Below are 16,212 nucleotides of genomic sequence, written 5' to 3' on the forward strand. Positions count from 1 at the left end.
CATTTCACAAAATAACTGAAATTACAACTTTGCAGTACACAAGTCATTGATCTTCATCCAGGTAAAGTGAAACTAATCATCTAATTCATTAACTTATATAGCATATTTCCAAAAACAGCTATTTAATTACTTCTCCATTAGAATCCTGGACCATTCCCACCATACTAATCAAGCCATTTTGACAGCCAGTTTCTTGGTTTCTGCTGTAATCATGCTTCATTATCAATGCTGTAATCAGTTCACTCTAACATTCCAACTCACTAGGTCACCTGGACAAAAAGGATTTGCGTCATCTCATTGATTAATACTCAAAGTTCTGCATTGCCCTGCTACACTGAACAGTGACAGGCCAAATAGAATCTGATAAGAGTGAAAAGCTAAAATATTTTTTGAAAATATTTAGATTACTATTAAGGAAATATGCTTCAGTACACAAGATAACTCATTATTCTCCTGTGTACATGAAAAGAAATCGTTCTGCCGTACAATACCATAGAACCATAAAAGCAATTTGTGTGGCTATATCATCATTAATAAATCTGCATTTGATGCCATTTTCATGTTGGATAGAGACATCAAAGATAATTCCCCACCAACTTCACAGAATCCACTAATTAATATCAAATCATGAATGATAAACAGGAATCTTTTGAAAAATAAAACTTCACAGAAACTGAATAACTAAACTGTGCTCTTCCTGCCCCCGACCTGTGTCATACAAAATAAAAAGGCTTATTGGTCAAATGTTAGGAAAATAGCCTGAGAAAATAAAATGCTTTTAAATGTCTTCTATGTAAATAAACACTGCACAGACATGAAAAAGTGACACTTATTCAATCGTTAGTTAAAAACTGTTCAGAATTCTTTCCAAATTGTTCAATCTCCCACTCATCTCTTCAGTCACATCTTTGGCTATCATCCAGATCCTTCACATCATCTTTTCAAATCCCTTCCTGCACTTGTCACTCAGTAAACTACTACAATGTGTTAACTATACTAAGAAACTCTAACTAAAAATACAGAGTTTAGATTACAATTTGATGATTCACTAAAGCTAGCAAAAACAAAATCATTTAAAATGTCCACAAACTACTCCACCCAATTGGCTTTCCCTCCATTAAAACAAAATCCTTGCTAGATTTGACTTGCTTTGATTGTATGGCTGAAACTGGATTTAATCGTTAAAAAATGTAATAAAGAATAAACTGGGCCTTACCTTCGAGCAATCCTATCTAAAAAAAATTGAAAATATACTTTAAAAATCTAGTCTCAACATTTACATTATCCTGATAAATAACATTCCTAGAATTCCATCTCAGAAAATGAGCTTGTTGAGTATTCCCAAACAGCTCTTTTGGCAGAATCAATCAATTGTGACCTTGGTGGGTACCACATTTCTCTGGGGATGGCATGATTCAGGAGAACAGATTCTTGAACCATGTGAAAATTCATAAAATGCACGAGTCCATTATTTGCTCATACATAAAAGCTCTCAGTTGATTGCATTGTTTTGGCTGATTACGACCAGATTATCCTGACCAACAGAAAGATCCAGAGTTACCTTCATGATACAAAAATTTCCACAACAGACACAAAACTCAAATCACTCTTCTTTTCCCTTCTTCAGATGTACAAGAAAACCAAACAACTATCACAAAGTACTAAAGATTGAATGCCACTTTGTGAATGGAGACTACAAAATTGGCAGGTTACACTGAACAGCAAAGATTTTGTTTTCTGAACACTTTTGGGTGTATTTTGGGCCGCTGATCATGAAAATCACCTTAAAAATTTCCTATCACATACCTTTTCTTAAGGTTTTAATTATTTTTATGATTTCCTGTCATAGTTTAATTCTACTTCAACCATGAAGAGCAACATGCCATTGAAAATTCATTTTCTGCATTCACATTTGGACTTCTTCCCTTCTAATCTTGATGTAGTCAGCGATGCACACGGTGAAAGGTTTCACCAAGTCATGATGAACATGAAAAAGCAGTACCTGGGCAACCAGAATCCATCAATGCTGGCCAACTATTGTGGGCCAATGACGTGAGAGGCCACAGATGTCGATTACAAACGAAAATCAGCGGGAAGACATTTTTAGGTCAGTTGAATGTGTCAGCATCATTATCCGATTAAACGTGCTAAATTCAATAAAAGTTGATATCATGTTTCCCCAACTTCCTACATGATACAGCAAATCTAACCTTATCTTTTGTGTTCAGCTTGAATCCTCAATTTTTTTCCCCCAGGAAGCAACCTCTTTTGTTGTCCAATGTCATCAAGCATCCTTCCGCTCCTACTCTAACATTAGTATCAGCATTTGCCCACATTTCCCTGCACAGTCCTGCTTTTCCAGAATAGGCATATGGGTACAGGATACCCTATTGGCTGCTACATCAGGTGTGCAGGGCTGCGACCGCTGAGAAACCGCAGAGGGGAAACCAAACAGAAATGACTGGTGGGAGAAAGCAGGGCTTAGCCTATTTCAACTGAGTTTCTATTGTTTACATTCTCTTTCAGTGTATAAATGGCCCTTTTATTGTTTTTAAGTACAGACTATTAATTTCATATGCAATTTTTTTTGTTTTGCCGTATTTTTTTGAAAATCAAAGAGATTCACAGACATTCGAGGTCATCCAAAGCAATATGGGCAGCTCTCAAGCCTGGAGCAGGGTTGACAGATTGTTCAGTAGGTACATCAGATCCACCTCGACTGAGACAGCACCTCTGACTGCATGTAGTAAGCTGATCGACCAGGAGTCTGCCAGCAGGGTTTTTTTAAAAAATTAATGCATAAAGTGGAAAAGAGTGGCTAAAGTAAACACAAACCCTACAAAAATGAGAAGTGGGAATTAATAATAGATAAATGACTAAAGTCTAAGTGGAGAACGCAGTTAACATGCAAAGACTGATGTCAAAGAGGTAATGGGAGTTAAGGACTTCGATACAAAAGAGGTTGTGCTGGGAAAATCAGTGGGCCAAAAAGTAGATAAGTCCCTAGTCCAGATGGAAGACATCCCAAAGTTACTGAAAGAAATGGCAGAATTTGTAACAAATGCATTTGTGACAATTTATCAAAATTCTTTGGGCGGATCCCAACAGATTGGAAGACAGCAAATATAATGCTGCTGTTTACAAAAAGGATGATGGCATAAAGGCAACTAACTATAGGTCAGTTAGCTTAATATTCGTAGTTGGGAAAATGCTTGAAGCTATCATTAAGAAGCAGAGGAACTGATCAATAATAACGGAGAGAAGAATAAGGGTTGTCTGCAACAAAAAAGGATGGATCAAAAATGACTAAATACAATTTATTTCACGCCATAGCATACTGAAATTATATACATTGATGGGAATATTTTATAATACACAGAATTAAAATCATTAGTACACCAAATTTGAAGTAGTTTGAGATGCGATGAATGACTGATTTCTCAAAATGATGTTGTTTAGCACTGCTAAGAGAAAGTGTAACACTTTACAGTATCAATATACGTCTGCAAAATTGAAGAGGGATAAGATGAGTTGAAAAGAGAACTGTTTTTCAAGACTCAAATCAAACATTCCTTTTTGTGCATTGCTATTACTAGTAAAGCAAATTAAATTATGAAGAGAATTTTTGTTTGTGCTTTCTTGTACGAGTGGGCTAAGCTTTATTACCCAACCATAAGATGTTTGAGGCCATTGCTATGAATATATGGCTAATTCTGTCTATTGAATAATGTTAAACCTCCTGGGCAAAAAAAAATATCGCATAATACTGTTCAGCAGGGAGTTGTCCCACTGTCTTGGGGAATATTTATCCCTACCTACACAAAAAAAAACCTTTATCTGCTCATCTACCTCACTGCCGTTGGTGATACATTAGCACTACATCTCCTAATTTTTCAATAACACATCACTCCAAAAGAGCTTCATTACCTGTAAACTATCTAACAGCACGACACACACAATATCACCTCCTCGCTTTTTCAATGTTAACAATGAGTCAAATTGTTTTATTGAGATTCCCAGTGATAAAATATCCTCTAAAGATTATTGTGATATGTAGAAAAGAGTGAAGGTCTTTACGTTAGCTATATCTGTGAAGAGCAGAAATACAATGAACATTTCAAGATCAGATTAGAACATTAACTCACCAATAGGGTGGCTGACCTTTAAAGTAATTCCAACAGATGGTTTTCATTTCAAACATATGGCACTTAAACCTATTGTAAAATACAATTTAAACATCTATAGTTTCGGACCTTAGATGGTAAAATAGGGCAGACATTTCAAGATAATAACCTTCATTATAAATTTCTGATGAAAGCTGAGAGATCCTAAAATTATCATGCCATTTTTCTTTATGTATGGAACATGGCCTGCTGAATACTTCCAGCATTTTCTGTTTTGGTTCATTAAATACACTGATTATCAGTGTTAGACTATAAATATTCTGTTGGTAATCCACGATTATTGTAAGATTCCACATTAATGAATTAAAATCAGCTTTAAAACACCATAATCAAAATTAGAATATCTTGGTTGTTCTGTTCACAACATGTGCCAGAAAAAGCAATATTTGTTCAAATGTCCCAATTGTTTTGAAAACAGAAATTAATATGATTAAACTGTAAATGCACACATTTTGTTTTGGTCTCTGACCAGCCCCACTTCTCATAAAGCCTTCTCTGTTCACATGCTTATGGAATATTTTTAGATTTATCCCTGCACCACCTTTTTGAACAAGGATCGAGCATTTTAAGTTTTCCATTTCTCAGACATCACCTGCAGGTGTTTGGAAAATTATAACCAGGTCCTTCTCTTTTTGGATTTATATTTGCTGCCAGCGTTTTCTCACCTGACAATGAGAATGTGCTTTTTCTTCCGTTCAGTTTTATTCACTATTGTTTACCATGGAAGTGTGCCATCAATTTCCCCACCATTCTCCCTCATTCTCAGATTTTGTTAAACTGTGGCAGGGACATCTTTGCTTTAAAAAGTCTGCCATTGTTCAATTACAACTTTGATCACCTAGATTTGATTCCAATTTACTCAGCCCAGAGCTGATCTTACCCCTTTGAAATGTCCAGGAACGTCGTCACACTATTTCTCCAGCTGCACACTTTTCTGTGGCATCTTCAATTTTCATACTTATTGGTTATGTCATATTGGGTGTAAAGTACCCTTGAGGTCCTGCTTCCTAATTTCACTGCTTAAATATTGCCTGTAAGACCACATTACTTTCCCCACCAAAACCATTATCATTAATATAGACCACAAGTACTTCCAAGATTGAATTTCCTACAGCCACTCAATGACATCCCTAAACTTGACATGAAGGATGCAATGCTGATCAACAAGCACCTCTTTACACCATTTTATTCTTCCCCCAGATTCTACCACTACACTCACTTGAACAGTCAGGGCTATTTTCAGTGGCCCAATGAAACCCATTTCTAGCATGTGAAAGTAAATCCGAATGCAGGATGAAATCCCTATGGCAGGGAAAACATGCAGGCTCCACACAGATGGAGGTACACTATTGCCACCTTTATCTGCCCAGGCATAGGGTTCCCATGTAGCACAAGATGCGCCCTCCACTGATCTGAAGTGCCCTGGTATGTCTCGAGATGCACCATCAATTACTCGCAAGACTATTATTGAGAAACCTATAGGTTTTCATCCGCACTGTTCTGTTGTCCTGCACTGAGCTGCAGAGAGCTGTGGAACAGTCATCTTTATATGGGAGCCTGATACAACCAGCCAAAGGTGTGCCTGACCGGACAATTGTACATAACAATGGTTTACCACATTCATCACTTGTTTTTAAAGAGTCCAGCAGGGTGAAGTAGAACTTACAAGGTTACAATTCAAAGTCTCAAGTTTAGTCTTTCAGGTGGTCTGGTCATTCACTGGAACCAGTTGTAGCTGCAGTGCCGCTGCGGGGTCCTGGACGGTATCGGGTGCCTGTCCATGCTCATCAGTGTTCTGCTGATGGGTAGGCATCAATGAGTCCAGTATAACTTCCCTTGGGACAGAGGCAGGGTACCAGGGGTCAGGTGCATCGTGTGTGTTCCACAGTGAGGGGGGATGTGGGGGGAACAGCCATGGCCTTCAGGGCCCCTGAGGGAGCCAAGTTCCTGAGAGAGATGGTGTCTTCATGTCTGTCTGGGTATGCCACGTAGGCATATTTGGGTTTGGCTTGTAGGAGGTGGACCCTTTTAACTAGGGGGTCAGACTTTATGGCTCCCCACATGCTTCCGGAGCAGGACGGGGCCTGAGGACATCAGCCACGTTGGTAGTGTGGTTCCAGTCGCAGATTTCCTGGGAAAGGAAAACAAATGTTCATGCAGTGTGGCATTTGTGAATGTACATAGTAGAGACCAGACGAGTTGATGTGGGCTGTCCTGGTCAAGCGTGATGAAGGCCAATGTCGGGTCACTGTGCATCACTGTGGTGGGTGGCAGTGGTGTCCAAAATGATGGCCCCCAGTGCCTGCATGTGGCACTGCTGGGACCCGAAGATGGCACCCAAGATGGCGGCCTCCATGACTTGCACGTGGCACTGCTGGATCCCGAAGCTAGCGTCCAAGATGGCTCCAGGTGATAACGGTATCTAGGATGGCGGCCCCCATGATCTGCACGTATCACTGCTAGGAAGGGGTTTGGACACATTTTGGCATAGTGGCCCTTCTTCCTGCAGCTGGAGCAAGTTGAACCCTTCGCTGGCAAGACAAGAATGCATATTTTGGCTCTTACAGGCCCTGTATCCCTGTTATAGTTTGCCAGAAACAGCGTAAACCATGTAAATTTAAAAAAAAAATTATATCTGTATTTTTTAACAAATTTTCGGTCATATGTGCAGATAGACGCAAGTCACATAGGTCGCAAGTTGGGGAGTACTTGTACTTTCTCAGAAGTCTGGGGAGATTTGGCATGTCATCAAATACTTCTCCAGGTGCTGTGCAAAGTAGACTGACTAGTTGCATACTACCCCTGGTTTGGTCATTCAAGTGACCAGGAATGCAGAAGGCTGAAGAAGGTAGCAAAAAGAGCCAGATCCTTCACGGGCTCCAACCTCCCATCCACTGAAGACATCTTTGTGAGGCACAACCTCAAGAAGGGAGCCAGCAACATAAAGGACCTTCACCACCCTGGTCACAACATCCTCTTACTGCTACATTTGGGCAGAAGGTACAGAAGCCTGAGACCAACACCTCTGGGTTCAAGAACCCCCATCGCCATTGCTAATCATGGATTCTCTGTCACTACAAAAAGAACTGTCTGCACTATTTTAATATGATTTTTTTTGCACTATGGTAATGTGAATATTTATTATCTATATTTATTTTAAAAATTAATTTAACATAGTGCAAATGTCCATTGTACAATGTATATGAAAATAAACTCATTATCAAGATCAGAATAGAACTTGCTAACTTCCCACCAAGAAGCAATTAACTCCTCAACTGAATCATTCATAGCTTAGAGTGGATATTCAATTCTCAAACAGTATCATAAGTTAAAATCATGTTAGATGCACACTTCTCCAACTTACAAATGAGCAACTTCCCTTGCATTATTAAGAGGGATTATTTTCTTGCTTGAACAACTTAATACGTCTTTCTTAGGCTGTGATTTGCTGCACATTAAATACAGACACACACACACGTGCAAGACCATATACTGCGACACAAACAACTTCATATAAAAATAAAAGGTGGTGTTAAATTTGTCCACAAGCTGCATGGAGAAGTGTTACCCAAAAATGGGAAGTTGCTCCTGCCTTCAAGTGCTTATAGCTGTTACATTGTTTGCACCTTGCTTGCAGCTCAGTTGATGATTAATTCATACAAAGGTTCAATTTATTTGAAGTTTGGTTTGTAAGTGGACAGATGAGTGGCAGTGATACTCTGCTCTAAATACCAGTTCAAGAGAAACTGTAATACACTGCACTGACAAAAAGCATTCCTTGATACTAAAATAAGATACTAGAATATGTTAGAAGTTCAGTAAATACAGTAAAAGCCATAGAGTGTTGTTCACTTGGAAGAACTGGCCACATCTTAAAGATTAACAATATTGTAGAGGCCACACGAAACAATGTTGAAGACTACAATGTGGCAATCTGCATGCAGTATAATATTTGTAGAGGTGGTCTCTTGTACCTCTACATGACCCAACGCTTGCAAACTTGCCGACACGACAGAGTTTCTTAGTCACCCATCTGATGAGATTGTTGAGAAGTTAAAAGCACCTCAATGCAGCACCATCCTAAATATTTCAATTTCAAGTTTGGTACTCATGATCAGAAACCAGTGGAGGCAATTGGGACTTGAGGGACTTAGCAAGGCACCAATTTTAACTTCTTAGAGTATTGAGGGACAGATTACTGTGTGTATTAAGACACGAGAATAAAGGCCAAGGCAAAAGGAACTGGAATTTTGACAGAAATGGCATGGGGAAAAATGATGGTGCAGCTATATATTCATTGGTAGGGAAAAACCACAGAGACAGCAATTATGGAATCAGCCATGATTTCTCCAACAGCAGCAGGTCACATGGGTCTTGAGGTGGGAGAAAACCAACCAACCATAGGAACTCAAGAGACAGGAAAACCACAAGTTTCATAGTTATAAAGGCAGGGGCTTTGTTACTGATGTCACGGAAACAAAGTCTATCTCCCTATTGAAAGCAGCCTAATTATAGGACATTAAAACAAAAATGGAGATTACATTTAGCCCAAGGCAAAGAAATATGCCTAACAAATACATTCTACAAGGTACAGTCAATAGAACTGAAGTTAACGTTCACAGAGGAACATGATGACTGGTAACATGATGAAAAATTGCCACTTCATGACCGTCACTAAAACAAATTATTGAGATTTTATACTGAGTGCAAATAATGTAGTGAACCCTTTAGTAATGAAGCAAAGATCCACATGAGTCACTTGATGTCAAGAAGAACAATCTGCAGAAATAGAGGAAATATTGGTGGAACTCTGTGTCAAGCTACATCCAAATCCCAACAGTATTGGAATTAGATTGGAAAAGTTTAACTGAGAGGATAGGTTTCCTCTCTAATCACTATGAAAGTGGTCATCTTAGCCTCCAAACACTTTTGAGAAAGTCATAACACTCCTCACAGTAGCAGCTGGGTCAGGTCAGTACAATGATCCAAGAGTCATGAGAAAGCTCAAGATTGTGATATGGAATGAGGAGACACCCATTGTGATGGGAAAGGTTTAAAAGTTAAGCAACACAAGAGAACTTGCTCTGTACAATGGTATCCCAGGCTATCATCCTTCTCAAATTGAGGTCATGATCTTGGAGGAGATGAGAAATTGGAAGTTTGCAGAGTGGATATTCAGAAATACCACAGACCACTTCTGAAATAAAATATGTAAAGAAGAAGAAAAGCTAACTATATAACATGGCTTGGAACCATAGGTTTTGCAAAAAGCAACTATTGCAATGTTTTGCAAAGAGTAACTATTAGGCGAACAGTGTTTGAGATCAGCATAATCTGGTACAGGTCCAAGCCAATGTGTTTTTTAAAAAGAACACAAAATAAAGGAAGTCCTGGCAATTGAGAAATGGAATGACAGAGAGCAACCAGCCCAAATAAATGATTCAAATTGGATGCTCAGACAGAAGCAGATGAGGGAAGGCAGCAGTGGATGTCCTGACTTAAGTTGGTGTAGAATTGCTGGCCTTCCTCCTTTGAATCTGAGAATGAAGTAGTAGGAACATTAGCAAGGACATGGACATGATTGCTGGGGGCCAACCCATAGTTGTCCACTTTACAAATGGCAAATGTGTTTACAAAGTGAAGTACAATAATACAAGACAAGATGTAATGGCACATTGCAAGCAAGTCAGGCACAGATACAACTTTGAAAGCAGTTGTGCTGGAGTTGATCACTGATTAAGACATCGGTGGGTGTGAGACCTGATGAGGCACAATGATATCCAAAGAGAAATTGGAGTAGCACAGTTCAGTACCTCAAACAAAAGCACCAAGAAGCAATGCTAGTCATGAGGTGAAATGGGTTACTTGCTCTTTGTATTCCTGCTGTGGAAAAGACAAAAACAAAATGAAGAGTAACCCCAAAAGAGTGTGTCAGATGAGATAAATGGGGACAAAAGGGACTGCAAGCCATTAGTGAGATCAGTACATCCAACAGAGATTAAGCGCACAGACCAGAAGAATGAAACAAATGTACTCAGGTGTCCAAAATAGACAAGATACCTGCAAAATGCCAATCGGTATGTAACCGAGATGGTTCAAGATTGGGACCACAATCTTCCAGTCTGTCCAAAGAGATGTGGAGATGTTATGAGGGGCACTCTCTGGAGAAGCCTGAATGTGTTTAAGCATATGCACCATTTGGACAATTCTGTGACATGTAATAACAATTAGACTGATATTTTGTCTGAAGCAATCTGCAGGATGATCGACCTGAAGCTCAGATTCCATTTCTCTCTCCACAGATGCTTCAATCACATTATCTTTTCCATCAAATGTGCTGTTGAGACTAGCTCAAGAAACTGGAAAATGCATGTTATTAACGGCCTCATGAATTGCCTGGGTTTAAATAGACCATCTACAGGAATTAAACATTCCAGGAACATTGTTGGATTAGTTCAATTTGGTTCTTTACCAGCCTTTCTCCATCGATCACATCCAAATTAATGAGATGACTCTTTGCTCTAAACTAGGGGTCTCCAAAGTGGTTGATACCAACCACTGGGAGTTGATGGGACTATCCAAGGGGTCAAAAAATGCCTGGGGGGGGGTCGATAAACGCCAGGGGGGGGGCAGGTCGATTGAACTTTTGGGGGGGTCACAAGAGTTGTAGAGCCCAAGGTCCCCGCTCCTGCCAGGGAGCCCAAGGCAACTTCTTCGATGCGGACAGCACCGCACCTGATGTTGAGAATGGAGACTCAAGACCTAGCTCTGTTTGGCATCTTCCCAGTCAGAAGCAAAGGTTGGTTTTATTTTTTAAACACTGTTATTGTAATCATTTGCTTGCTTAATTTACAGATTTATTACTTGGTGATTGGGGTGTTGTAACAAAGTTTGGGTTGTTGCTGGGTGGCCCGGCCACCCTCCATATGGTCTGTAGTTTCCCTCACTAATGCACTCTACTTGACTATCTATCTATCTATTTGTTTATTTATCTATCGATTATTGATTGATTGGTACCTTCCTGGGGGACTTTGAGGTTCAAGGTTGGTCTAAAAAGTTTGCTGGAAACTCTCAGCAGTGATCCACCGAACGAATTTCCATCCATCCTCAGCCAAACCAGGAATTTAAAAAGTGGTTTGCACCAACCCCAACTTCCACCTCATTGCACGGAGAGCGAGTTCCCCTGCATTTATTGTAGCGCTAGCTGCAAGCAAGCAAGCCCCCCCCCCCCCCCCCATTGGACTGAGCCAGTCAACTTTGTCTGGTGGCTCTCGCTCCTGCTCCCTTCCTCCTCCCTCCTCACACCCGAAACTCAGTGTCATGCGGCAAAACCCGAAAGTCTGCAGACGCTGCTGTCATTCTCGTTCCTCCACCCTTTCTGGGGGGGGGGGGGGTTCACGTCGTGCCACGAATGGCAGTTAGTAAAAGTTTACCTTCCAACTCTTCCTCGTCGTCTTCTTCCTCGTCTCCGTCCTCGGAGTCGGTTTGCATGGGTTCATCGGCGAAGTTCACCGCCTTGGGAGCTCGCACGGCGCCGCTGCCCGCAGTCGCCTGCAGCTTGCTGAAATAGCGCACGGCGAAGCCGACCAGGTCCTCGGGCTGTTGCCGCAGCACCTCCACGGTGAAGCCTTGCAGCAAGTCGGTCAGCCCAGCGGGGATTTGGACGCTCATTCCTCCGCTCACGTCTGCAGGCTGACGGTGGCAACTTATTTCTGATACACTCCCGGTGACGAGGAGGACACCCGCCTACCCTCGCTGATCCCGGGATGCGTCGCCTGGCTCAGTTGAAGTGTCATCGTACTTCCTCTCTATTTTTCAAAGCCACAGAATCATTCGTAGCGTCTTTCACAAGAACCTCCCCGCAACACGTAACGCCAGAAACCATGGGAACGGCTATTTGCGTCTCTGCCGGACAAATGATTGGCAGGTCGGAGAGCCCAGCTCCGGGTGACAGGACCTTTGCTGGACACTTCCGCAACGTGGAGGAGATGCCACTGTACCCAGGGGCCACTGTACCCAGGGGCGACTGTCCTCCACTTCCCCTGTCATGCTGGAGGACTCTTTCTAAATGCAGAACCGAAAGAAGGAAAAGTTTCAGGTTGCCATCAGGGCAAACATTTTACATATTTATTTACTGAAGGGGCGTGGACATGACATAATTGACCTTGAAAGGAGAATCAGAATCTGAACTTATTGTCATGAACAAGTCACGAAATCCGGTGTCTTGCTGCAGCATCACAGGGCAAACATTCTGTAAAAAAAATGATAGTTCCCCCCCCCCCCCCCCCAACCCCGAAGAGATAAGAGTCAACTGCATTGGCAATCTGGAGTCAACTTCAGCCCAAATCCATTTTTTTTTTTGGCTTTCTGGATGCCTCGTGGAGATAATGAAGATCAGAGTCAACCCCGACTGCACAATTGCCCCTTTTCTCATGCTTTCTCCCCACAATCTCACCTCCAACAAACTTTGGACGTGTAGCCAGCGGGAGGAACTAATGCGGCACAGTTCTTGGTGAGACCTTGCCCATTTGCTTGTGCAGCAGACACCAGGGATGAAATAGAGCATCGGCTTCAATGTACCAACCAAGCCACTGGTAAATTGAATAAAGTTTGAATATTTGTCCTGACACAAAATTCATGGTCGACTGAACAGCAGTGATCCCCCACCCTCTACATTTCTGAGACCTAGACTCTCTACAGCAGGCACCCAAGGCACTGGAAAATACCACCAACTTCACTTCAAGGATGTGAACCATCTATGTGTCCTTTCCGAGCCCAGGACCCTAATTAGCATCCTAATTATATTTGGTTAGCTCTGTTCCCACAATGTTCCCATGCCCAACATCCACACAAGACCCCATTTCGATTTGTGCAGCAATAACGGATTACAGAAGATCAAAGGAAAAGATTCGAGGATGTGCTCAAAACTTTCTTGAAAAACTGTAACATTCCATTGACATTTGGTTGGCCATCCCTGGTTCATAATTGCTCAAGCACTTGCAAACACTTTTTTTCTCTATACTTGTGCTCTAACTCAACTGTTAAGAAATTTAAGGCAGCTGTAACACAGGTTAGTTATTTTAAAGTGTGAATAACCTTATGGAAATTAGGGAAACTTAAGTGAACAAAGTCAAAATATTAAGTGTCTCTTTTGTAGAGGGTTACAGTGGATCAAGTAGAAATCTGATGCAGGGGATGGGCTTGTTCCTCAAGACCTAAGATACCTCCTCTATTTTTTGAAAAGGAATCATTTGTTGAATTTTATACTTTCTTACCTCCACTTTTGCAGCATCAGTCATTAAGCATCTAAGTTTAACAAGAAGCTAGATTCAGGAATAATGTAGTTTTCAGTCAAAACATTTGGAAGAAGTGGTTTTCCCTAGAACTTCTGGTGAGATATTTACAGGGTAAGTCTTCTAGTTTATTTAAGAGGTTAGCTGGAAGTTGGTAGTACTTACTCCAAGTTGTGAAATTCTTCACCAGGGCGTGTCTGGTCACTTCAAAGACAAATACCTCTCTAGAGTCATTGGGATCAGCCCAGAACACCATTTTTGTAGGACAGATCCCAAGTTTAGAAAATTATGGAGAGAAAGGGCCATCTATAGAGATGCCGTTGAATGTCTGGGGAACAATGAATTTGAAATTAAAGCTCTGGAATAAAATGTTGACTACTGTAGTAAATGTTACACTCTTGTGATGGTGATTACCTACAGATTTGCTTCATCAACAATCTGCTGGAGGAAGAAAGTCGGTTGAGCAGCATCAATGGGAGAAAAAGGAATGTTGATGTTTCAAGTCAGAATCCTTCAGCAAGAGCAAGACACTCACTGTTGTCGCTTGACCCACTGAGCTTCTCCAGCTGGTTACTTTTCACTCCACATTCTAGTATCTGCAGTTCATCAAACAGATTTCTTTTTAGAATTCTTTGGTGCCAAGTTCTGTGTCCAGTTCCTTTATGGTAAATCCCAGAAAATATCCCAGGCACAACATCTGACTGCAAAGATATTTGTGATATTTTCTGCCTTGGGTCAGCAGGATTTACCTGTGTACTGTTTCCTCCCACGATCCAAAACGTTCAATGTTGGTAGGTTAATTGGTAGCTTAAGGTTTCATGGGATGGAAGGGTCTTCTACTGTGCTGTATCATTTTCAAAAACTTCATTAGGACCAGACAGACCAGATATAGGGAGGATATTCCCAAGACTAGGGTCACAACTTCAAAATATGGAGCATGGCCCTTTCAGAACTAAGATCAGGGGAAATTTCATCACAGAGGGTGGCACTCTGTGATGTTCCATATTCAAGGAACATGGTTGTATTGATCATTTCAATTAATTGTTTTTGAGGTATTATAAGCAATTATTGATCGAGTTTTATCTACTTTTTTCTGCATGCTTGTATAGAAATGAATTGTTATGTGATTTTCAATTCTGTATGTATGCTTGTGGTGCACCGTTAGCCAGAATCAGACACACACAAAGATAAAGACTGTACAACAGGCTTTAATCCACAAAGACTTCAGACTGGCTGTGGCTGCAGCAACTGAGTGAGGCCTCGGGAGGCCGGCGCAGGCTTATATCCAGGAGGGTGATTGACACCCGACCGGGTGGGCTTGATCCATTCAGGCCGACTGATTGACAGCCGGCCAGGTGTTGTCCTGTCCCCTTACTCACCTGCAGGTACAGAGGTTGCCCCCTGCAGTAGGCCGGTGGTATACCCTCCTGCAGGTACAGAGGTTGCCCCCTGCAGTAGGCCGGTGGTGTACCACCACAATGCTTAAATGTTAAACTCAATAAAAATATCTGAAAAAAGAATATATTCAAGGAGTAAGTATATTTCTTAATGGCAAAGGGATCAAGGGATAAGGGGAGAAGACAGAAACAGGGGACTGAGTGGATGAATAGTTATGATCAGTTCAGAATCAGAATTTATTGTCATGAATATGTCATGAAATTCATTGTTTTGAGGCAGGGTCACAGTGCAAACTTTTCTTTCAACCATATTTCAAAATAAATAAAATAGTGCAAGAAAAATAAAAAGACAAAGGGAGGTGGTGTCTGTGTTCATGGTTCATTCAGGAATCTGATGGCAGAGGAGAAGAAGCCATCCTTGTGCCGCTCATCTTCAAGCTCCTGTACCCAATGATAGCAGAGCAAAGTGGGCATGGCCTGGGTGGTGGGGGTCCTTGAGGATAGAGGCTGCTTTCTTAAGACACTGCCTCTTGTGGGTGTCCTTGATGGAGTGAAGTCTGGTGCCCGTGATGTTGCAGGCCGAGTTACCAACCCTCTGGAGTTTTTTTTCTCTCCTGACCATTGGCATCTCCATACCAAACAGTGATGCAACCAGTCAGAATATGTTTTCGAGAGTCTTTGGTGATGTACGGAATCTCCTCAAACTGCTCACAAAATATAGCCGCTGGTGAGCTTACTTCGTGATTGCATTGGCATGGAGGCTGCAGGAAGATCCTTGGAGATGTGTAATACCCATGAATTTGAAGTTCTTGACCCTCTCTACTGCTGACCCTCGATGAAGACTGGATCTGGTTCTCCTGATTTCCTTCTGAAGTCCATAATCATCTCTTTGGTTTTGCTAACCTCGAGTGCAAGGTTGTCGTTGTGACACCACCCAATAAGCTGATCTATCTCCCTCTTGTATGCTTAAACCATAGACCAGCTCTGGAGGGTCAAGTGGCCTGCTCCTATTTCTCTACTTGTATATAAATCATGGCAATCAGAATTAGATGCAATATTTGAATTGTGGCCTTGGTAATATTACGTAAATGTTCAACTCAACATTGCTACATTAAAAATATAACAGCACAGATAATTCCTGTATTTGGTAATTAAATGCTACATAATTTTATTCTGAAATGATATAGGTCGTAAATGCCCAGGTGGATTATATCATTACAAACCAGAAGTTTCTAATTGATTAGTTTCCAATATAATCCTGAAAATCAAGGAATCCCATAATTTTAATTTCTGAAAATGTGCAAGCAAATAAATAGGTCCAATAGGAATGACCTTAGC

The 16,212-nt window shown here is 41.1% G+C and overlaps 1 protein-coding gene across 1 annotated transcript in view; it reads right to left on the reverse strand.

Moving 5' to 3' along the window:
• Positions 1 to 12,043, reverse strand: part of LOC138748640 (cAMP-dependent protein kinase type II-beta regulatory subunit-like) — a 58,434-nt gene extending 46,391 nt beyond the window's left edge. Inside the window, exon 1 of the mRNA XM_069909172.1 lies at positions 11,618 to 12,043. Within this exon, the coding sequence (XP_069765273.1) occupies positions 11,618 to 11,855 (238 nt within the window). The 5' untranslated portion in view covers positions 11,856 to 12,043. The remainder of the gene's footprint in view (positions 1 to 11,617) is intronic.
• Positions 12,044 to 16,212: the final 4,169 nt, after the last annotated feature.

This window comes from Narcine bancroftii, chromosome 13, assembly GCF_036971445.1.
Source record: "Narcine bancroftii isolate sNarBan1 chromosome 13, sNarBan1.hap1, whole genome shotgun sequence".
NCBI lineage: Eukaryota > Metazoa > Chordata > Chondrichthyes > Torpediniformes > Narcinidae > Narcine > Narcine bancroftii.